This window comes from Leguminivora glycinivorella, chromosome 5 (genome assembly GCF_023078275.1).
Source record: "Leguminivora glycinivorella isolate SPB_JAAS2020 chromosome 5, LegGlyc_1.1, whole genome shotgun sequence".
Taxonomy (NCBI): Eukaryota; Metazoa; Arthropoda; class Insecta; order Lepidoptera; family Tortricidae; genus Leguminivora; species Leguminivora glycinivorella.
The window spans coordinates 6,129,268-6,154,805 of NC_062975.1; the positions used below are offsets into that span (position 1 = coordinate 6,129,268).

A 25,538-nucleotide genomic window follows, 5' to 3' on the forward strand; every position below is an offset into this window, starting at 1 on the left:
TCGTACCTATTGCTGCTAACTGACAATAGTAAATATAGGTACTACGGTAATAATAGGTACGGCTCAATTAATGGTGACGCTGGTGACTCCGTACAGACACAGTGATGTGCCTTATAGTATATTCAAGTATATTGTGGAACAAGGGGAGGAAGTTGAATATTACTAACGAGAGTAAGTTAAACCGCCGGAGCGATTTAAAGACTCGAGTTAGTAATATTCATACTCCCCGAGTTACACACAATGTTTTTCATCACACTCGCAATGTAAAAAATATGTAAATAGATGTAAAAAAGTTAAGTACGGTACAAAAAATTTAATTATTCACTTGGGAGAACGATTTTTCTATAACTCACGCTCCGCCTGCGTGCAATAGCACATTTAAAGTGCGGGTGTGATGAAAAATTATTTTCTGTATCTTTAAAGTAGGTACGTCAGCACGCAACTCGTGGCAACGCGACTCTTATAGGGATATTATTAATATCATATTAATTATAAAAACCTATTAGGAAGGTGAACTACTTTAAACAGAACACACGTCTGTATAAGTGTCTTCCGTGGAAATCATTATATTTTCCTTAGACCACAACCTACCTTGCCCATTTATGGCACAGCCAATCTAAGAAACTATAAACATTTTGTAATAAAACCGCAGTTTTCTATATAGTTGACAGGGTCAAAAGCTATCTCGTTTGTATATAATTTACTCCTTCCTATTTCCAATGAGGTTAACTTTGCGATTTGTGTATAATTTTATGTTGTCTATAAAATATCTATTTGCTTCGTTTTCCATGATGTCCATAGACCATAAAGTTAATACAGGAACTCAAGTGTGGAGTAAAAGTAAGGTACCCTGGACATAATTCAATAACTCGTCCTTTTTGATATTTTATTGGGTATTATTATTAAGCATCAAATAGTAATTATGTACATAGATAAAAAAAAAGACGATCGTATTCATATCTTATAAAAATCATGAGATAAAGTACATTATCCCACTTTTCGCTAACAGCAAAATAGTTAACCGAAAACTTTGTTAGATTAACTTTGTGGTGCACTCAGATGCGATCAGTTATTAGCGATATTACACAGAAAATAAATCTGATTGTGTACTTTTTTTTACCGTTTTCATTTAATGTGAATATCTAGGTAGGTAAAAATGGTGACCATGATATATATATCAATTTGCATTGTATTAAGTATATATAGACATTTAACACCGATCTTAAACATATATTTTTAACGCTTAAATAAACATGAATTTCTCAGTAGGTATAAATTGTAACTGAGATTTTTTTGCTTAAGACCAGGTTTTTGTGTACTATAATCATGATTTTATCAAAATTAATACTGTGAAGGTCGCGCTTAAGAAACTGTAAATGTCAGTAATTTAAAAGGGTGCAAAGTTGTCGTAGAGCGGCTGTCGCGGGGCGGGGGAGCGCGCGGGCGCGGGCCTGGGAGAGCGCGCCGCGCACCGGCCGCGTCACCGCGGCGGATCGGTTAATAGGTTAGGGACGTAAGGTACCGGCCACACCAGAGCGTCGCGTGTCTCGGGGCGCGGACGGACGTCCGCGCCACGCCACCTGAGTGTAATTCAAAAATCGTCTCCTCAGTACATTTTGTATAGGAAGGACGTAAGACGCGCCCCAGGCGGCGTGGCGGCGGCGTGGCGCGCGCCGCGCCGCCTGGGACTTGGTGCCAATAGGACCATCTCGGGGTTATACCCGTTCGATTAAAAAAATAATTTGAAAATCGGTCCACGATTCTCGGAGATATCGAGTAACAAAAAAACCGACCAAGAGCGTGTCGGTCCACGCTCAGTGTAGGGTTCCGTAGTTTATCGTATTTTTCTCAAAACAATTTTCCTAGAAAGTCTTTATAAAGTTCTACTTTTTTGATCTTTTTTCATATTTTTTTAAACATAAGGTTCAAAATATAGAGGGGGGGGACGCACTTTTTTTCCTTTAGGAGCGATTATTTCCGAAAATATTAATATGATCAAAAACCGGCCAAGAGCGTGTCGGGCCACGCTCAGTGTAGGGTTCCGTAGTTTTCAGTATTTTTCTCAAAAACTACTGAACCTATCAAGTTCAAAACAATTTTCCTAGAAAGTCTTTATAAAGTTCTACTTTTGTGATTTTTTTCATATTTTTTAAACATATGGTTCAAAAGTTAGAGGGGTGGGGACGCACTTTTTTTTTTTCTTTAGGAGCGATTATTTCCGAAAATATTAATATTATCAAAAAACGATCTTAGTAAACCCTTATTCATTTTTAAATACCTATCCAACAATATATCATACGTTGGGGTTGGAATGAAAAAAAAAATCAGCCCCCACTTTACATGTAGGGGGGGTACCCTAATAAAACATTTTTTTCCATTTTTTATTTTTGCACTTTGTTGGCGTGATTGATACATTGGTACCAAATTTCAGCTTTCTAGTGCTTACGGTTACTGAGATTATCCGCGGACGGACGGACAGACAGACAGACAGGGGAAACTATAAGGATTCCTAGTTGACTACGGAACCCTAAAAAACATTCAGTCGAATTGAGAACCTCCTACTTTTTTTGAAGTCGGTTAAAAAAACAACCTTTATTGCCGGCCGGCATACGGCTAACCGATTGAAACAGAAACATAAATGAAAAGAGAGGGCGAACGGCGACACCTGTGTGTCGGCGATTTCAAAGGTAAGCGCACGTGCACCCGATCTCGCTACCTACGCCCAGGTGCGGGCGCGGCTTTCGACCTTCGCGCCGTGCAATAGAATTTAATGTCGGCTGCTCGTGTGCGGTCTGTTTGTTTTATAGAGTGGCGGCATTTTCAACATCAAAGGGCAAAATTCTGCAAAATTTTGTGCAAAATTCTGTTATATCAATAACTTCTCACGTCACTAGATTATCGACTTTGAATGTCGAGTATATTTATAGTATCATCACTTTATTTCAGTGTACGAATTTCGTATGTGTTAAAAATCATTGTTCTAGCTTCATAAACCAGGGAGGAAATAATGGAGAGCGTTTATATGTCTTGTTTTGCCTTAATTCAATATCATCACATATTTTTGTTGCTGATAAAATAATACATCCTATATATCAAGGCCTTGTAGCTCGGCGAAAGAATCGTGATCGCGGAGTGCGCCGGCACTGATTATAATTATTTTGTCCAGTTATTATAATAACCTATACAAAAAGTACCGATAGAATAGGTATTCTAATCTATATCTGCATAGAACTATTTAAAACAAACCACAAAAGTTCATAGTTGATCGTTATTGGTACAGTCAGCAACTCAGCTGTGAATAAAGATAAAGTGCCAAATATATGTATACACATACCTTAATGTACCAAGTACCAACACTTGTACAGGAAATAAAATACTCTATACATATTTTTGGCACTTTGTCTTGCCAGCTGTGTTGTTGACTGTACACGATCTAAAAAGGAGCCGAACGGTTATTATAATTACGCGGCGACTTGCGTAGTCGGCGGCCGCGCGATACATAGTGCTGTCTCTGTTCAGGCCCCGTAGCCGAATGCCATTTCTCCGACGCGAAACGAAAACGAAACGCAGTCTGGCTCTGTCGCGCCAATACGCAAGAGCGATAGAGATAGATATCTACTAGCGTTTCGTTTCGTGAGCGTTTGTGCCATTCGGCTACGCACCCTGTTCTCACTACCACGAATTTGAAGAACAATATTGCTGTCTCTCTCAATCTTTAGGCGTCATTCATATATTACGTCATACTAAATGTGACAATCCATGTTAAAGGATTAAAAAAGCGTGACATTGGGGGGTCCAAATAGTAGTCCATAAACCACGTCTTTGACCAACGTGAGTGATATCTCTGTCACTCTTTACGTCTTTACTAACAGAAATTTAAATACCAATAGTGCTATCTCTGTCACTCTATACTAACAGAAATTTAAATAACAAAAATGCTATCTCTGTCACTCTTTACTACCAGGAACTTAAATTATTATAGTGCTATCTCTATTCTCTGTCACTCTTTACTATCAGGAACTTAAATTGTTATAGTGCTATCTCTGTCACTCTTTACTACCAGGACCTTAAATTATTATAGTGCTATCTCTGTCACTCTTTACTGTGTGCGGGAAGTGCACATACCACGAGTTTGACTAACATGAGTGCTATCTCTATCACTCTTTACTACCAGGAACTTTAATTATGATAGTGCTATCTCTGTCACTCTTTACTACCAGGAACATAAATTTTATTATTACAGTGCTATCTCTGTCACTCTTTACTACCAGGAACTTAAATGATTATAGTGCTATCTCTGTCACTCTTTACTGTGTACGGGAAGTGCACATACCACGAGTTTGACTAACATGAGTGCTATCTCTGTCACTCTTTACTACCAGGAACTTAAATGATTATAGTGCTATCTCTGTCACTCTTTACTTCTAGGAACTTAAATATTTTTTTCGGTTTCGGTTTTGGTCTTGGTTTCGGTGTCGGTTTTGGTGTAGGTTTCGGTGTCGGTTTCGGTTTCGATTTCGGTTTTCGTTTCCATTCCCGTTTCGGTTTCCGTTTTCGTTTTCAGTTTTGTTTTTGTTTAAACTAACAGAACTAAAACTAAAACCAAAACCAAACCAGAAACGGGAAACCGAACACGGGAAACCGGATATCGGATACCGTATATCGGATGCTGGTTACCGGTTACTGTCTACCGTTTACCGGATACCGGTTACCGTCTACCGGTTACCGGTCACCGTTTACCGGATACCGGTTAACGGTCATTGGTTACTGGTTACCGGTTACCGGTCACCGAATACCGGAGACCCGTCACCGGTTACCGGTTACCGGATACCGGTTACCGGTTACCGGATACCGGTTACCGGATACCGGTTACCGGATACCGGTTACCGGATACCGGTTACCGGATACCGGTTACCGGATACCGGTTACCGGATACCGGTTACCGGATACCGGTTACCGGTTACCGGATACCGGTTACCGGATACCGGATACCGGTTACCGGATACCGGTTACCGGATACCGGATACCGGATACCGGATACAGGATACAGGATACCGGTTACCGGTTACCGGTTACCGGGTACTAGATACCAGAAACCAGGTTTTGATTTCTGGTTTCTCATGTTACAACGTGTATAGATTAGTCGATACCAAGTCGGACACTTCCGATTAGGCGATTTCGGCTCGCATTGTTACGCAGCATTCGAGTGTTGAGTTTCTCACACATGAGGCCCCCTAATAAAATTTGTACCACTCATATTATTGATTTGACTCTCGCAACACAAACACCTCATGCCCACACAAATACACACAAAATAAAATCATTCACAAACTTCAAATCATTCAAAAACTCAACAGTCACACGCGCTCCTCGCGGTCCTCTAAGAACTCCCTCGCGAGAGTCGACACTTCAAAATGAAGCGACATCGCATCGGCTCATCATCCACAAATCCGAAAAGATCCACCGATAAATTTGTACCGGAAAGACCTCACCGCGACAATGTCATATTACCCAAATTACTTCAAAAATCCTCTGAAAGTGAAACAGTTCATTAGGTTTACCGTAAGAGTGAGTGAGACAGACACGCACTGTGCTTCAAATTTGCCTCGCCAAAATACGTTACACACGACTCGAAAGAATACAGTCTTAAGCGCCGCAAGCTTTCATACATATTACGTTGTTGTGATCCAAGCATCTCGTCAAGCTCGATAGGTACTATTATTGAGCTAACGACTTGACCAGTTTAACGTGACCTATCGGACTAATTGATTTGTATGACTTTTGTCACTTGTAATAAGGGAGCTCTCTTATACTGGACGGTGAAATATTTGTTATCGAAGCGTTTTGAAAACGCGGCGCCCTTGATATGAAACACGTGTTGACGACTCGCCGCCCGTTCCCGCTACTACTATACTAGCTATACCTACTCTGTGCACGACCTTATTCTGCAGGTAATAACGTTCATATTAAAGCGCAAGTAAGAAAAATATCAATTAAGTAATGAATCTTACATATTTGTTGTTTAATTGATTTCGTATAGTACTAAGAATATATTAACGGCAAAATTTACCATCTTTCAATTTAGTTAGGTATTTTTCCTTTCCTAAAATTATCAATATTTAAGATTTTGAACAAGCGCCAAAAGTATTGGTATAAGTTTTAATAATTTATCAACACACGTAATATTATATTCATAATAAATTGCAGGATTACGGTTAACAATATTTTCTAGTGAAATACGCCTGAAAATGTGTAACTTACTAAACCTTCTTTATAAATGATAGTTCTGTATGAATTATTTATAAAAATTAGATGTTTTTATATGAAATGCAGGTGTCACAACATAATACAAGCACTTTTTCCGGATTACATTTAATACTTTAGTTATAAAATCAAAAAATATTCAAAGTTCGTTTTTATTTTTTTTTAAATTGAATCAGAACCCTAATTTGATTAATAATTTGTATTTTAACTATCACTAATGATACTTTATACGACAGAAAAAGAAAATTACGGTTATCGAATTATGTCCAGGTCAAGCTATTTTTCCTGGTCTATTACGTTGCAATACAAGTAACTGCAACTGCATTAAATATAAGCTGGGCAACATTGTATGCACCATTTGTGTACTGATAGTAATGATAATGATATAAGACTAAATTGAATTAATTAAAGCTAGTGGAAGTTTTACGAGTATATAGGTACCTACATTCCTAATTCAAAGTCACTCTATTTTCTTTGTAAGAGGGAATAGTGAAAAGTTCGGGGCCTGGCCAATAAAACTGAGTGTTTTTTTAACATTTGTGTCGCATAACTTCAAACTCGTGTGAATCTCCCATCTATTTCAACTGTCATCATCCAATTGTCATCCAGCATGTTTTAAATTGGTATTTATGTATTAAGGCATGTAGTTACGTCTGTCTATGTCAGCCGATCCATACCACTTTAACTGGACCAAGTACTGTACTTAATTAATTAAACATCTTCATAAAAGAGGATTTATTCCAAGCAGAAGTATATCCAGCGCTTTATGATAAAAACCTTATAACCTAAAAAAATACTTTAATAGAGTTAAATAATTGTAATAGTAGGTAAGTAAGTCTACAACGACGGCCGGTAACCTTGACTTTTCACTATTAAAATTATCCGTCAGCCGTCAAAACTGTCACAATTTGCTCGCCATTTTGTAATAATCAATAAACAGTCATAGACCGTGTCAATTCGGTCTCATTAACGTAGAATTTCAAATTATTTATAAAAAACGGATGTAATTGAAAACAAAGCTTGCCCTTGGTCTATGAAAGCGATGGGCTGGCGATTAAAATATTGATGTAATTCTACGTGGGCATGAAATTAAAAATGATTATGATGACCTTGAAAGGTTTACTTAAATTTGTACCTTGTATTGTTGACGCACTGAAATACTTAATAATACCTGATTGGCTCTTGTAGTTTAGTTAAAAGTAAATAGAAATAAGTACTAACATATTAACGTATTTTTATGTAACTTGTGTCAATAACATTAGATCGGCTAAACCATATTGTATACTCTGGAAAACCCCACTTGTCAGTAGGACAACGCGGGAATTCATTTTCTACAAGATCACCGCCTTTTACACCACTATTTTGGCCCATTTTCTACTGACTGAAATGGGCTACCAAAGTAAGGCTACACTATCCGTACATGTGAATCTCTTTAACCTATTCTTTTTTACACCAAAACCAATTGTAAATTACTACAAAACTTCCTTTTGAAGTCCTCATAAATCTCAAAATGTAGGCAATACTTATGTAACCATAGACAAGAGTACTCATTGTTTGATGCTTCAAAAGAAAATTCACAATAGTATCCGTTTCGGCTGAAACTGAAAGTGTACTGTTTAAGTTGGCAGACGTGTGTTTCGACACACATCTGTATGATTATTTGTTTTGCTATGAAATATGGTCATGGGTTAAATTTTACTACTTGCACGGGAAGCATGGTCGTGCGATAGACGATAAAATATCAGGCCGTCCCTATCGCACTTACTAATAGTGCGATAGGGACGGCCTGCTATTTTATCGTCTATCGCGCGACCATGATTCCCGTGTTGGAAAAAAAGTAGTTTCGTTTTCTCACGCATATTGATTTGAAAGAGACGGCACCACAATGTTGTCAACACTGTTAATCTCTACTCTTTTTTGAGAATTTAATTTTTGTTGGTTTTTACATCACGCAAGAGAAAATTCACTTTTTACATGACAATATATTTTATTTAAAAACATCAAAATTAAATGCAACAAGTTGGTCAAACAAAGCTTGTAACTTAGTTGCACCACACAAGTATGAGAAGTCGAATAAAAAGATTAATCTTCGTACGTCCGTACAATATTCTCATCCTTTATTTATTGAGGCATCAATGCCAAAGTTTATTTAATAAATGGCGACGGCGTTGAAACAAAGCCAAGAAGGAATCCTGAAAGCATTCCTGCCGTGCGATGAAACTGGAAGACCGGAATAGCCTTTTCATACAAGTAGTCCTCATTTTACTCTCTGGATATTGACATTAGATACTAATAATTTGATAAAATTTATTGTATTAACAAGCACAATTTTTAAATAAGGGATCATATTTAAGAGTAGGCCTCGTAAGTCCCGGTGTATTTGTAAAAGTGTTGTTAAAGTACAAAATTATGTTCGATCTTTGCATTTTTACGTAGAAATAAAGTAAAAACCAATGTGCTTTAACAAAATATAGTCTGGGTCTTAAGGAGTTGAAATATTGTGTAAAATATGTTTTTCGCTCCAAATCAAGGATGTTTAAAAAAACAACGTAAGGGCGTATCTATGATAATTATGGTTAATATACTTCCACTCATGTAAAAAAGGTTTCAATAGTCAATATCCAGAGAGGAAAATGGGAACTCCGTGTCTAATAGACACTGTCTATAGAGAAGCAACCGTACTCTTTTCCCGTAAGGGGCAGCGGAAATCGTTCACTGGTGTCGGAGAAAGATCGGAACAGACAAACAAACAGACTGGAAGATTTATTGTTTGAGAGCCGATTTATTTCATCCCCGTCTGGTGCAGGATATTGAAACTTTGAGAGCTTTTGTCATATGTTTTTCACACTAGAATAGAATGACTTGGACAATAATCGTGGGTTATTTGTTTTCCGTATACAGAATGGGGCCTGTAACAAAGGCGAAGAATTGAACTGTATGCTATTCTCCTTATACTGATCAACATTTGTTCAGTGACTTTTAAAAATTATGAAGTCTTTAAATTTTTAATTTTTCATACAAAAGAAATATTAGCTTCAATATACGCCATTATTGTTGTCATTGACGTTGTCTGTCACACTTTAGACTTAACAGAATTCGCAATACATTACCTCTTAGAAAAAACTTTCAAGGGTGATAAAAATCAAAATACAAGTTATTTTTAAAAGTCGCCGAACAAATGTTGATCAGTATAAGGAGAATAGCCTAGAGTTCAATTTTTCGCCTTTGTTACAGGCCCCACTCTGTAGATATTTTAGCGTAGCCTATTAGGTTTTGGCACCTATGGTGAACATTGTAGGTAGTATGATTAGTAATCTAATATATCACGGTGTTTTTTTTGTTTTCCGTTAAATTGGACACGTCGTTAGGTTCATTATCATGAACCACCCTCACCATCACCACCCTGTATATCACTTTTAGTTAAATTCGCAAAAATATTTTTTCATCGTTTTCATACATAATAAATGAATAACATTCAAGTTAGTGTCAAGTGATTGACGGCACATGTCGAAACAAATAACATTAGGAATTGGTAAAGGTTGTCACACACATATTCAGTAATTATCTTTATTTTTTTAATAACTCGATAACCGTAAGAGTTAAGACGCCAGTTTCTTAGATAAATTAATTGTATTTGATCTAAAGAACCTTCCCTTAAAGTTAACGGAATTCAATAAAAACACGGTGTATATCAACAATAGGTACTTTCTCACGAATTACTGTCAATATCACCAATGACATATTGTTTTAAACTGGTGTACAAATGTAGTGCGAAAATAATTTCCTTCGTATTTTGACGGAAACGTACGAACATGTCATGCTATTTCAGTTTGTCTCAGTACAAGACGTAGGTACCCATAGAGTATATTGAATAGTACGGTATAGAGTTATCAGTCAAGATTTTCGAATGCAGCGCCATCTATTATTAAGTTACGACAACTTTTCATGTAACTTTCCATGCCTTAAGGTTCCTTTTCGAACATAAAGCATGTGAACCCTTTAAACATGGAACGCCACATATTTATGGCGGGATTCCTAAATAGATCATTCATCAAACAGTCACATTAATCAGTATTTGAACGCTAACTCATTTGCCAAAGAAGTTCACATTAACAAAATTTACAATTTAATACATGTAATTAGCCATAGAAGGCCGTTCGCTAGTTTGCGGTTGGTACAGCGACATCTAGCGTAAATTTTGGACATCAAAAAATACTTATACATTTTACGAAAACAAGTCATTACCCAGTTTGCGGAAGTAACAGTGACATCTAACGAACAACTTCCACTACGCAAATAATTGTTTTTCACGCCCTCTATCGTTAATTTTCCTAAACATATCCAAAGTACATCGGATTTACTATTTCCTTTGACTGAAAACACCATGTAGGTTAGGGTGGAGCGTGCTTGTATGGAGAAAATTAAAAATTAGAAGTTCATAACGGAATAGGTATCGAAAGTTGCGGAAAAAATTGTAGATTATATTTCCGGTATCAAATTTAAAATTAGGTACTACTTTTAGCCCTCTACCAGCCGTAAGAGCAAAAAAAATAAGGTAAAATAAATAAATTAAATATCTCTGATGTCAATTTTTATTTTATATTATTAATTTATGATACAAAAAACCTGTTATTAAGTGAATTTAACCATAATAATGTTTAAATTTATTAAAAAATAATAAAAAAATGATACTTCAATATTTCATTTTTAACTCAATAATCACGTTATCATGCGAAATACGATAAACGAAGTAACAAATACAGTATATTTTTTGGGTTGTCTTTTATATGAAAGGACATCTTTAGATATAAATAAAATGCTTTGGGTTTTTGCATTTCTCTTGATTTTTCCTATTTTTACATAATGACCAAAAGTGACATTTTAGGCGTTAATTGGGCAATTTAAGCATACTTTGATGCGTTATAACCAAAAATTTTGGTCGGACAGTTATGTTGTTCAATGTGCTATGAGTTTATTTCGATTGATAGCTTTTCTGTCACATGCTAAGAATATTTTTTTAAGAACTAGTTATATATAAATAGGATTTTTTGGAAAAATCCAAGTTTACAGTCAATTTAGGTCTTAGAAAAAATAATGTTTCAAAGTAAAAAAAACTGAAATTAAAATCATTTCCAATACCAAAGGTGGTGTTTAATATATAAATGTAAAAAAAATATGTAAAATTAAAAAATAATATTTTACAAAAAAATATCAATATTTTTTTATTAAATCAATGGTAGAGGGCCAAAAGTACACTGCTAGATTTTTTGAATTATTTTTCTCGGAATCTACATAAAATTAGGCATTCTTTGAGTGGTATTCAATTGCATATTTCCAAAATTTTTAAATTCGCTCCACCCTAATGTAGGTACCTAGTACCTACCTAACCTACTGACACTGCTGTCTGAACTAGCATGACAAATACGAACGTTTCCGGAAAAATTCGAAGGAAAATCTTTTCGCACTACATTTGTCACTTTGTCACATTGTTCACTTACTTTCTATATGTATAAAATTCTAGCTGTCATTACCGTAATTACGAGTGAGATGCATAGTCACGCTAACGCATGTCAGTGTCAAATTCGTAGTAACAAGCTACCAACATCTCTATTAAATGCAAACCTCGTATTTCATCCACTATCAGATACCACCGTGGTCAACAAGTTTATCACGTGTTACCAATCGTAAACACAAAAACAACCAAGTAAAGCCCATAACTCATATGATGGGACTGATTTATAAAGACCGGGCTGACCCGGGAGTCAGCGCCGTGCACTTTCTATTGCCCCGTAGCTGAATGGCATTTCTGCGACGCGAAACGCCACCGAAACGCCGCAGAAATGTAGTCTGGCTCCGTCGCGCCAATACGCAAGAGCGATAGAGATAGATAGCTACGAAAGAAATATTGTGAGCGTTTCGTGAGCGTTTTTGCATTCAGCTACGCACACAGTAGCGTGCTAGTGAAGTGCGTACTGTTCCGACACTTCCGACTGAATGGAAACCATTGACTTGAGTAGTCGATACTTTTCGTAAGAGTTATGCACCCTTGACGGTTGAGTTTTGGTAAGTCGAATAATAGAAAATATGAACTCGTTTGATGCTGCGTCGTCTACAATGAAAAGCCTAATTTTGTATTAAATGAATGAAATGGAGATTATTAACTAATCGAATAGTGGCAATCAAGTGCATTTGCTTTATGGTGTAATTTTGGATTTTTAAGTGAATTCCCGCTTTTTTTATAATTTTTTCATCGATCGTGCGAACGCGCGATCAAACATTAAACACGCTGTACTGCGGTTTTCAATTAGGGCACCTATTCAAGTTCACATAGTTCACTAATGGTACCCCTTACTAAATATTTAATTATTATTAAAGGCCTTATCAAAAGGCCCTTATTAAAAGGCCTGAAGTGGACTGAATGTGAAGAGATGATGAGTACGGTAGATATACAAGAGACCACAACAACAAGACTTCTTCAGGCAACATTGTACAATAAAATGTATTACTTAATACATTTTATTGTACAAAGATAAGAACACACACAGTAAAGAAAAAAGAACACACACATCATTCATACAAAGGCGAATGTTGCCTGAAGAAGTCTTGTTGTTGTGGTAGTAGCAGTACTACTACTACTACATCTTCACGCGGTCTGGCGTGTGGACAGGAGGTCATACCGTAAACAAACTTTTCAGCAATTTTGTGCTAGTTGATCAACAAAATTGATCAACTGATGCTCAACAAATTTTAACGTTTTCCATAGATTTATGTTCATTCAAAGGCAATATGTATATAAGCTTACCGGTAAGTACTGCTGGTTCGCTCGTTGGCTGAGGCACTAGTCTCACAATCCTCTTCTTCAATTGCACACATGTAAAGGTTAACGCGGTTTTATTTACTGAGTAACATATTTTATATTAATAATATACACTGTATGCAACTTACAATATTTTTGATGACACTTAAGTTATTTTGACGTTTGATTAGTAGACTTTTTCTCACAGAGGCCAGTAGCTGCACGAGTTATCATTAAAAACTCTTCGCAAAAAGTTTTGATTGATGAATAATAAAATTAATAAGTCTTTTAATCTCAGACTAGACTAAGTGCAGCCCTATCGTTTGAGCTGCATTCTCGATCACGTAACCCAATCCCGAGATTACAATGTAATGGCTATTATAAGATCGCCATGCCTCTGACCTCTTGTAGACGTCCTGTAATTTATAATTGTACATTCGGTAATTTATAATTACCTACCTGCTGCCGGTTGGCCGCATAATACAGTTATATTGCATTAATGACTTAAGCGTACATGTAGTCTTGAGTCTGCATTTACATACATGAAATCGTGTTTTTTTTTTTTTAAGTGAAGCGTTGTTGGTAGCCTAGTGGTAAGGGCGTGTGGTGTTTTCAAGCTGGTGGTGGTGTCTTCACATCGTGGCTTGTTTCATCGTAAAGACACCGTAACGTAATAATCTCAATAAGGCCAGGTTTGCCTTCTAGGTGAAATGATCAGATAACAGACTTCCTGTGGTATCAGTACGTATAAAAACGTGTGCTAAGTGCTGACATAGGTATTTCTTCAGCTTAGTTTTAAAGCAAACGTAAGTTTGTAGCTAAAACTCAGAACGACCCTGAGTGTGACTTACAGGTAATAGGATAAAACATAGCCTGTAATGCTACTTCACCTAATTGGTGGGCATGCACTTTGTCCCAAAAAATGTCCTTGGTGTACTGTGTTTTATTGGTTTCTGGAGGAGTTGATTACAAAATTCATGACCATGATGATGATGATGATGAAACTTGATGATGAAGAATTTAATCTGAAATCTAGTGCGTTTTCACACTATCCGATCCGATATCGGATGTAGGACCGATATCCTATACATTGAAGACGCCATCTTTGATTTTGTCCTTTGAAATCCTTCCGACATCCGATATCGGATCGGTTATTGTGAAAACTCACTAAAACGACATTCATGATAATGTACGTATACGTTAGTAATGAATCAATAACCTAATTAGTCGAAAACAGCACCAACAAAGCTCAACCAATCAAGATCAAAAATCAATAAGCCGGCTAATGCAAACAAGCTGCGCATTACAGACGGCAACGATCGAATTAATTACTCCATTACAACTAATGGCCGCTGCAACCGAATGCACTTGATTTATCGGGGTTAACTGGATATTTCCAGGAGGCCGATTCGAAAATATGATTCGGAACAATATGGTACCATTTTGACAAGAATCGTAATAGCGTCTCGCTCATAGTTATATTTTAGTGCAAGGTATCCTTCTCATTGAGTTGCAGGCGTCCATAGGTTATGGTGACCGCTTTCCATCAGGCGGACCGTATGCTTGTTTGCCACCGACGAAGTATTAAAAAAAAAAGGTATCTTATGCTGGGTTTACACGGGCTTAGTAGCTAATGCTGTGTGCGTGGCACTAATACTTGTTAATACGTGTAAACACATTATTTATACAAGTGCTTAGTATTAGTGCAACTGTGAGTGCAAGTGAATAGAAATCATTTTTATTTACTAAGCGACAAGTATCTATCGCCTCGTATCTCTTGCGTCAATACGTGCCAATGCGCGACAGAGCCAGACTACATTTCTGCGGCGTTTCGGTGGCATTTCGCGTCGCAGAAATGCCATTCGGCTATGGGGCCTGTATCCTGATAAAGTTAAAAGACAACAATACATTCTAACGGCGTTTTAGTTACTGGTCAGCTTCGGCTAGGGCTGTAAATGATTTAAGGCAGCCATCAATTCAGACGTTTACGGAATGGCTAGCTGAATATTTGCATAACCAATATGAATTAACTTACTCGTAAAGCACTGACAGGCGTCTACCGGCGTTTCAATCATAATAATATTTGTTGTATTATTGGAACCGTTTGTACCTCTAAGTATAAAGTACTAACTGGTATAGCATATCGACGGCTCATGCGGGTATCCTATTCTGTGGCTTCATGGTAACCCCCCCAATCCCCGAAGGTTGTTTCCTTGTCCTAAGTGAGGCTATTTTCTGTGGCACGCCAAAATTTGTATACAGTGAAGCTTTATTTTCCTTTAATTGACAGGAACCCTAAAAGAATAAAGTATTTTTTTTAATTATAAATGGGCTTACTCTTGGCCACAGACTAGCCAAAGGCCAAGACGTGGCCTACGATGGAGTGAGCTCGCCCAGAAGATGCCTGTTCAGTCTTGATTTGAAGGACTCTTGATTAATTTATTAGAAATATATGTATATTAGGTTCACATAACTTACTTGTGTGGGGTCGGAATTTACCTCTTGTATATAATTTGTATTTTTATATTATAACCTTGTGTAAATTTCCGTTGTTAAGTAATTCGGCACAACAAATAATGTATCAAAATTTCAGTAGGTTACCACATTTAAATTTCTTTACTCGCGGACAGACCGACCTTTTTATTATATATTAGATAACCGCCCGCAGGCGCAGTCGGTTCTTATGGTATCTAGGATACCATTGTTGACTTTTTTCCATGTGAAACAGATAGATACATTTAATTTTCTTCTCGATGTTTATAACCTCAATTCTCCTTCTATAATATTATATTGATGTGTAGTAAATAATAAACAAGTTAAATTCAGTGCATATTATTTACCCTACCGCATCTACACTTGCAACAATTTAGATCGATTAGATTTACCTCACAAAGTAATTTAATCATGCTGTTCTGAAACGAATTGTGTAAACAGCGTTTCATCTGAAAGCGTTAATTAACGTAGAGGTAGCATAAACAAGTGTAAACTGGGCATACGCGAGCCATCACAGCTGCCTAGCCAACATGCCAATCGTGGAAAATCCATAGCGTAGTTTAACAATCTGTGTCACTCTTACGTTACATTACATGCCACTGTGATGGAGACATTGGCGTCCTACTTTAGCGTTAAAACCGATCTCGTTTATAATGAGGGCCCAGGTTGGAGCCTAGGTTGGCCATACATTGACCACGTGACCCCCCTCCCCCTGAGTACGAAGCTGAATCTGCCCTTGCTCACTAGCTTTATATTTCGTGAACTTTACAATCGTGTAGTACTTTATCCCAATGCACCCTAATAAAATTGTGCACTAAATTCCTGTACCTACATGATGAATAATAAATCACTACATAGTATAAAACAAAGTCGCTTTCTCTGTCCCTATGTCCCTATGTATGCTTAAATCTTTAAAACTAAACGGATTTTGATGCGGTTTTTTTTAACAGATAGAGTGATTCCATTACATATAGTACCCGTGCGACCAAATAAAATCAATAATGTGTTCACTCGTGTACTCGTGGTTGTGTTTCATTCGCTACGGACTGTTGACGATATTAGGCACGTTGGCTATTCACCCTGGGCAGTGGGCATGCGTAAGCCATCACAGCTGAGAACTGTTTATGTGGCCAGTCGAAATGTTTTTTGAGAGAACTTTGGACAATCGGGGAAGAAGCAGGAAGTTTTTAGATTGTTTTCATTATTTTTAGGTTTGCCGGTTAAATCTGATTTAATAAGTGAAATAAAAGCTCAGAATAAAAGATATAACGAATGTGTGCAAAATTAGAGCTTATTAAACATACTAATGAATTCTACTTTCTTGTAAATTTATATACAAAATACCTAGATTTCGAAAATATTTGTCATTTTCTCAATAAACCTTTGTAAGTAAATCTATACTATAATATTATAAAAGGGAAAGTGTGTGTGTAATGTGTGTCTGTTTGTTTGTCCGTCTTTCAAGGCAAAACGGGGCGACGTATTGATATTGACGTGATTTTTTAAGTGGAAATAGTTGAAGCGATGGAGAGTGATATGGGCTACTTTTTGACTCTTTCTAAACCCTCACTTCCCTAAACTGGGGGGGGTGAAATATTGTATGGAGTTTCGAATTGAACGCGAGCGAAGCCGCAGGAAAAAGCGGGTTATTTATAAACACAACTTATTATATGAAAACGAAATTTAATCTACATCATATCCAATGATATGTAAATTCAGGGGACCGATTTTCAAGTCTGTGGAAAACGACGTAATGCTACGACTTTAGAACGGCGAATTCATGCGTTCGAGATTCAATAATCGGTCCTCTGGTGCCGTAGCCGAATGGCATTTCTGCGACGCGAAACGAAAACGAAACGTCGTGAAAAGTAGTCTGGCTCTGTCGCGCCAATACGCATGAGCGATAGAGATAGATATCTACGAGCGTTTCGTTTCGTGAGCGTTTGTGCCATTCGGCTAGGTATGGCTAGGTATTACCCTGACATCAAAAATACGTAGACAAAGCATTGTAGCGTCATTGTAGTCCCGACCGCACGGGCCGCGTCAGCTGCTCGGTAAACAAACACCCCCGCACACAGCACTACTTTACGATACGTGCGGCTGCATGAGATACAATGCTTACTTTCTGTAGTTTGAATTTGGTTTTCACAAATAAGTATAGTTTTGTTAGTTATTTTTTAATTAACAATAATGCAAAAAATACGTTTTTTTTACTCTCTTTTTAGGGTTCCGTACCTCAAAGAGGAAAAACGGAACCCTTATAGGATCACTCGCGTGTCTGTCTGTCCCTCTGTCACAGCCGATTTCTCCGAAACTACTGCACCGATTTACTTGAAATTTGGCACACGTACGTAAACCTGTGGCCCAAAGACGGACATGTAATTTAATTAAATGAAATTTAATCACAGGGGTCACTTTTGGGGGGTAAAATTGAAAATTAAAAATCAAAGTTATTAAAACTATATTGTGTTACATATCAAATGAAAGAGCATTTTATCAGCATCTGAAATATATTTTTTTTATATTTTTTGTTTTGGTAATTTAGAAGTAATATAAGAAAATAAGCAAAAAATTACCATTCCCCCCCCCTTATCTCCGAAACTACTTAGCGTAAAATTTTCAAAAAAATACACGAGATAGCCCTCTCCCTGTAGATTACAGGAAAACTTATTAGAAATCTACAGTCAATCGTAAATCGGACTTAAGAGAAAAAAACTCAGATTACGAATTTCACTCACTGCCGCTGCAAGTAGTTACTAAACGTCTTAAAATTGTGTAAGCGAGTTGGACATGTATAAAGAAATTCATTTCTGTCTTTTTCTTTTTAGAAATTGTTCAATTTTTTTTTCATTTGTACAAAATGACTTAAGTTCCTACTAAAAAGGAGGCGCTTAAGACCGTTTATAAATTGACTGAGCAAAATTTTATTCAAATCGGTCCAAAAAAAGGTGTCTGTTGACGAAAACATAGAATTTGTGCCACCGAAAGCCCAAATCTGAAGTCCATTTTGCTCTATCTCTTATCGTTTCCGAGATATATACGTAAAGTCTTGAAAGTGCGAAACGTTAACTTTGCCATTATAGTCGTTCAGGCGCTCATGAGTTCTTTGTATGGAAAAGTCGAAAACCGACTCGCACTTGACCAATGTTCAACGTTGTGGTTTTTTTTTTATTAGCAAAAATGACTTAAGCGCCTTCAGAAGTGCAGGTGCTTAAGACCGTTTGTAAGTTAAAGTTAGCTGTGATGGCTCAACGAAGAAAGAAGATTTCAATATCCTACTTATACATAAGTATTTTATTAATTTAACTATACAGTTTTTATTACTCAAGCCAAGCGTTACGTTAGCTATTGCTATTGAAAGGATCTGACGACCGCGACTGATAAGCCGATGGCTTGCGTGGGCGACGGTCGCGCGACGGCGATGCGACGCATACGAAATCAAACCTTATCGATATGGAAGTAGACGATGCGATGAGACGTGACGGCGACGGTCGCGCGACCGTCGCCCACGCAAGACACGGCGTAAGTGTGCACGCCAATTACTTGCATTTGAAATTGAACTTTAATTACTAAGAAATAACGTTGTTTTTGTAAAAAAATGAAAGTAGTTTTTACTACATTGCGAAGTTTTCGTTTGTCAACTAGACGCACACATTTGCAACTAAGCGATCGGACTGTAGGTGACAGTGTATCTAGCCTCGTGGCGCCGAATGTGCTTTCTAAAGTACATAATGGTTTCAATGGAATTTTAACTCTCATGTAAACAAATAAAATATAATTTCTTTTGTTTCTAAAATTTTTCGAATAACTGAAATTGAATTCAATCTCAAGTACAATAAGAATCAAAATTCCCTAGCAAAAATTTTGTATGGTGGGCGCCACGATGATAGGGAAGTTTAAATCGATGTTATCGCATCGATCTACTGAGGGGGGCGGTGCCTACAGCAGTTGTAGTTGTATGCATACCTAGCTCACGCACACAGACGCGTCCACTGGCGCCGCGCCGGTGTCCGCGTGCGCTCTCTGCAATGTCTCTGCAATATATGCAGAAACCACATGGTGGTCTGTGGCAGAAACTCAATAGACATTTTTAGGGTTTTTAAAATAAGTACCTAGGTACGTGAAGTAACATGGTAAATTAAAAATTATCATTAGATACTTATTTGCGGAGGTGTAAACAATTTCCTTCGTTTTGCCATATATCAATAATTACTTATCTATATTAAATTCATTAATCCGTATACATTACATTTTTACAATTAAGTGTATTAATTATACTCATAGCTGGGCACCGTTAATCAAATAGTTAACTTTATAATCGATAATCCGTTAATCATGATAAAAAATAATTTTACTGTAGCTAGTTGCATCAGTTATCAACTATTAATTTTTTGGGTAAGTTTATTATGTTACTGTAAAAGACCGAAGTTCGCCAAAATCTCTTGAAAAATCCCAGCTGCCAATTGGTAATAGCGAAATGTTAATAAATATTGTTCTCTTTGGACTTACACCGACGTTGGTTCGGTAAATCCTTAATACAACAATAGATAATGTATTTACTAAATAATATTTATTTAGTAATTTCCCGCTAGAAACTTGCGTTATACTATTCTGTAGGTATACTTTTTCAGCTACCATAACCAAATTTGGATTAGATTAAAAAAACCTTTAAGTAAAACTTAGAACCTTGCAGATTGTTTTACTCACCCTTTCTGATGTTTACCATACTTACTTACCCCGTTATTCATAAACGTAGGTACACTAAAGTTATCAAGCCGATAAATTTCGTTTGTCCCTTTCCGACGTATTGGTGTGATAGAAAGGGACAAACGAACTTTATCGGCTGGATACTTTAGTGTACGTTTATGAATAAGGGTGCTGAAATTTATAGCTACGAAATTTTACATAAACACCTACTTTAAAATAAAATAAAAAATGTTGAATTTGGTTCACATTATAAAAGACCTCACGCAAGCTGTGCTAATTAGTTCGCGAATTCGTCGAGAGGTGGCGCTAAACACAATTATGCTCATTAGAAAACCAATACTTCTAGCCTAGCCCAGTCTTTAGAATTATGTGAGTAACGTAAAAGTTTTGTAGGTACGGAACCCTCGGTGGGCGAGTCCGACTCGCACTTGGCCGGTTTTTTGATTTTTGTGACTCAAAAAGGCAATGAAAACGGCCACTTAGCTAAAAAATATGTTATATAAATCATTTAACTACATTATTAAGCTATCTGTTGCTTTTTGAATTTCTACGATCGGATAATAAATGAGCAAACTACAACCACATACCTGTAGGCGGGGAGTACCGCTTGACACGCGTTCCCATACATTCGGCGTCTACCAAATTACACCTCGCGCAAAATTCGTTTCAAGCAGATATACCTCTAATCTTATTCATCGTAACCTATCAATATTGATATCATTTGAAAGCACAATTAAAGTACTTTAAAAAACAATGTCAATCATTTTTTTAAAATCAATAATCGCCAGTCTGTGGTGGTTACAAAGGAAAAAAGTGGGTATGCAATTTGACTGGTTTCCTAGGTTTGATACCTAGACGAGTTTAAAAGGGGAGGTAAAGGTGACATATGGGTTTTTCTCTGGCCTAAAAGCTACACAGAGGGTCAGGGAGAAAAAACTAGGGTTTAAGTTTAGTTTTAAGTTATTTTTCCTTTATTTGTTGATTTTATTGTGTTAAATTTTTTGTAATTTTATCAAGGATACACGTTGGTTTCTTTTGCTAAAAGTTGCCTTTTTTATGAGAAATGTTATGAATTTTATGGCTTTTTCCGATAGAGACTAAAATTAACTTTCAAATAAGGCCACATAGTCATACTTTTACTTATATAATATTAAGGGTATGACTATGTATCAGTAGGCCACATAGTCATACTTTTACTTATATAATATTAAGGGTATGACTATGTATCAGTATGACTATGTGGCCTTATTTGAAAGTTAATTTTAGTCTCTATCGGAAAATGCCATGAAATTCATAACATTTCTCATAAAAAAGGGAATTTTCAGCAAAAGAAACCAATGTGTATCCTTGATAAAATTACAAAAAAATTAAACACAATAAAATCAACAAATAAAAGAAAAAATAACTTAAAACTAAACTTAAACCCTAGTTTTTTTCTCCCTGACCCTCTGTATAGCTTTTAGGCCAGAGAACAACCCATATGTCACCTTTACCTCCCCTTTTAAACTCGTCTAGGGTATCAAACCTAGGAAACCAGTCAAATTGCATACCCACTTTTTTCCTTTGTAACCACCACAGACTGGCGATTATTGATTTTATGAAAATGATTGACATTGTTTCTTAAAGTACTTTAATTGTACTTTCAAATGATACCAATATTGATAGGTTACGATGAATAAGATTAGAGGTATATCTGCTTGAAACGAATTTTGCGCGAGGTGTAATTTGGTAGACGCCGAATGTATGGGAACGCGTGTCAAGCGGTACTCCCCGCCTACAGGTATGTGGTTGTAGTTTGCTCATTTATTATCCGATCGTAGAAATTCAAAAAGCAACAGATAGCTTAATAATGTAGTTAAATGATTTATATAACATATTTTTTAGCTAAGTGGCCGTTTTCATTGCCTTTTTGAGTCACAAAAATCAAAAAAGAGAGTAAAAAAAACGTATTTTTTGCATTATTGTTAATTAAAAAATAACTAACAAAACTATACTTTTCACATATAATAAATCTTAATCAGCATGTTATACGCTTTCAATCGACACCTCATTTTTCAAAATTGGATAAGGGGTTCTAGACAAATTGGCAAAAAAATTAAACCCGGGACCGCGATCTTTGTGACGTCATAGTTAACCCCCCCACAGTCTGAGAAAGTGACAAGTCATTATTTCGTACTCAGTAAAGTGTACCGATCACAACGATACCACTTGTCAGCAGTATACTCTCCAGTCACATCAACTTCAAAACTAGACGACTTTTTTCAATTCCGCCGCCTTACTAAAATGCAGTTTTTAACCCCCGACGCAAAAACGACGGGGTGTTATAAGTTTGACGTGTCTATCTGTGTGTCTGTCTGTTTGTCTGTCTGTCTGTCTGTGTGTGTGTGTGTGTCTGTGGCATCATAGCTCCCGAACGGATGAACCGATTTAGATTTAGTTTTTTTTGTCTGAAAGCTGAGTTAGTAGAACACTCCCGGTTCTTAGCCATGTTTCATGAAAATCGGTCTAGTATGTCGCAGTCGGGGGTTTTTCAAAATTTTAATTTTGTGGTTAGGGTTAGGTTAGTTGTTCAAGCAACCTTAACCATGGTCAATATGCGCGTGTAGCAAAAATTATGCAAATCAGATTTACTTAGCAGTTTTACATATTAGCAACCCAGAATGAAAGGTCAATCCAGTCAAATAACATTCAAAAAGATTTTCTATAATTAGGACAGATACCGGACTGCAATTCAACTACTTCAATATACGCCTTTGAAGTTGAACTCTGGCGGTATAACTTTTTACAACTTTAACTAAGGTTAACACCATAAAAGTTGACACATAACTGGAAGCAATTATGCAGGTAGGCCCAAGTGATAAGAAATTAGGATACTTAGCAAACTAGTTTACTTATATTTCCTTATACAGTAAATATACCTGATTTATAAGGCCACGATCAGTGGATTTACATTTAATTGCTGAGCGTGCTTTCATTTGTTTCCGTTGATGGAAAATGCCGTATAAAGATACAAGGAAGTAGGTCTCTAGATTACGAGTATAGTGCGGTAGGTATCCTTCTTCTCAGTACACCGCCGTTAGACATATTTTTTATATTTAACCCCAGACGCAAAAACGACGGGGTGTTATAAGTTTGACGTGTCTGTCTGTTTGTTTGTGTGTGTGTCTGCCTGTGGCATGGTAGCTAGTATGATTTAAAGTTAGTTTTTGTTTTTGTTTGAAAGCTGAATTAGTCAGGAGTGTCCTTAGCCATGTTTCATGAAAATTGGTCCACTATGTCAGGGTTTTTTTTTTTTTTCAAAATTTAATTTTTGTGGTTAGGTTAGTTATTTTCACTTAATAAATACGTAAGTATACTTAGTGTTCAAATGCTTTTCGTGGTAGTAGTTTGCCCGCTCCGTGATCGCCCATACTTTAGATAGCGTAGTAGTTGACAACTGTGTGTGTGTGTTGTCTGTTTGTTTGGCAGTCTGTCACGGCAAAACGGGACGCCGAATTGAAATGATTTTTAAAGTGAAGGTAGATTGAAGAGATAGTCACATAGGCTACTTTTTGTCACTTTCTTACCCCAAACTTCCCTAAAATAGGGGGGTGAAAGTTTGTATAGAGCATTCCGTAATTTAGAATTTAACGCGAGCGAAGTTGCGGGAAAAAGCTAGTTAGTACATACCTGGAAGAGCAGATACCCCGAGTCGTACATCCAGAAATCCTCAGGCGCGTTGCCGGGCTTGGTGAGCTGGATCGCGAGGCAACGCTGCAGAATCAGCTGGCAGCGTTGCCCGCCCGCTCCGCGGCCGCTCATGCCTTAAGCGGGCGGGGGCGCGGGCAGCGGCATGCTCTGTTGACAAAAAAAACAAGATTTTTAATACCTTTGTGCAAGGTTCTGCAAGGATAACAAAATTACGCAGGCTTCGTCAAACAAACCAATGATGATAAATTCAAAAATTGTTTAATTAAAAAGTTGTACAATATAAAATATTTGCTAGACGCTGAAGGAAAACGTCGATATGGGACCGGACTGATCCGAATAAGGCCTAAGTAGTTTAACTGTCGGGTTAAATGACAGTAGCTTTCGTAAAAACTTAGAGCCTGACAATTCACGGACATATTATTGCCGCCGACCGGTCTATTAGGTACTCCCATGATTTGTGGGAAATTACGGTTATCCCTTCTAAGTGCGTTTTCACATTATCCGATCCGATATCGGATGTAGGACCTAAATTCCATATATTTAAGCCGCCATCTTTGATTTTTGTCTTTGAAATCCGTCCGAAGTTCCGACATCCAATATCGGATCGGATAATGTGAAAACGCACTAAGGAAGAAGATTATAGTAAAAACGTTGTAGAATAATTACATCTTAAAGAAATAAAGTCAGAAAATTTCTAATCCACAAATCAACATCACACTAAAATATAATAAAATTTTATACGGCTTGATAATTTTTAGAGCTTATTTTAGTTTCCTAAAAAAATCTTTATCTTTCTATTTCTAACGACTTTTCTGTTTACATCATTATGTATACCATATATCTACTGAGCTACAGCTACACCTACAATAAATCGGCTTCCAATTAACATTTCAGACGACCCTGTTCAGTACGTATGTAAATCCATATTAATAGAAATGAAGATGCAGGAGAGGGATTCATTCACTGCAGCCGCAGGTGCCCGTTCGATTCAATGGAATCGAATTACCTTGGTTCAATGAGCTTTCTTTTCAATCATTTCATTGCAATGCAGTGGTATAGTTAAAATACAAATAACTTTGTATGTATGTAGTATGTACTACGATACTGTACCTAGTTTCGATTCTTTATTAATACAAACATATCTACAACAACAAAACAAACAATTTACTTATATATAGAACTTTTACTAAACGTTTTAAATATAATATGTACAACTTAAAACTACACAAATGAATACCTATACATTTACAAATAAAAAATGCACCCCAGATCATCTTCGGGGGTGATGGTGCCCAACTGCCCAGTAGGCTGGCAGCGTTACCTTTTTGAATGGCCAGACTTATTCGCTGGCCAAAGTTGCTGCCAGCCCTCTGGTTACCAGATACGTCAACCAGGCGACTGCTACGATACTTAATTTTCAGTACAGATGGTGTTTTTTTTTACGCACTAGTGCAAGAAGTGGTTCATTATATGCCAGGTCGAAACTTCGGAGGGTCATCTGTACTGAAAAACGTCGTACGATACACGTGCGAAAAGGAAATTCGTAACTCGTGTCGATTTAAAACACTCCCTTCGGTCGTGTTTTAAT

General features: G+C 36.9%; 1 protein-coding gene across 1 annotated transcript in view; it reads right to left on the minus strand.

Annotated features, from left to right (window-relative positions):
- The window catches only part of LOC125226197 (probable serine/threonine-protein kinase DDB_G0267686), a 274,557-nt gene that overhangs the window by 197,384 nt on the left and 51,635 nt on the right, over positions 1-25,538 (minus strand). Inside the window, exon 2 of the mRNA XM_048130117.1 lies at positions 23,930-24,097. Within this exon, the coding sequence (XP_047986074.1) occupies positions 23,930-24,061 (132 nt within the window). The 5' untranslated portion in view covers positions 24,062-24,097. The remainder of the gene's footprint in view (positions 1-23,929; positions 24,098-25,538) is intronic.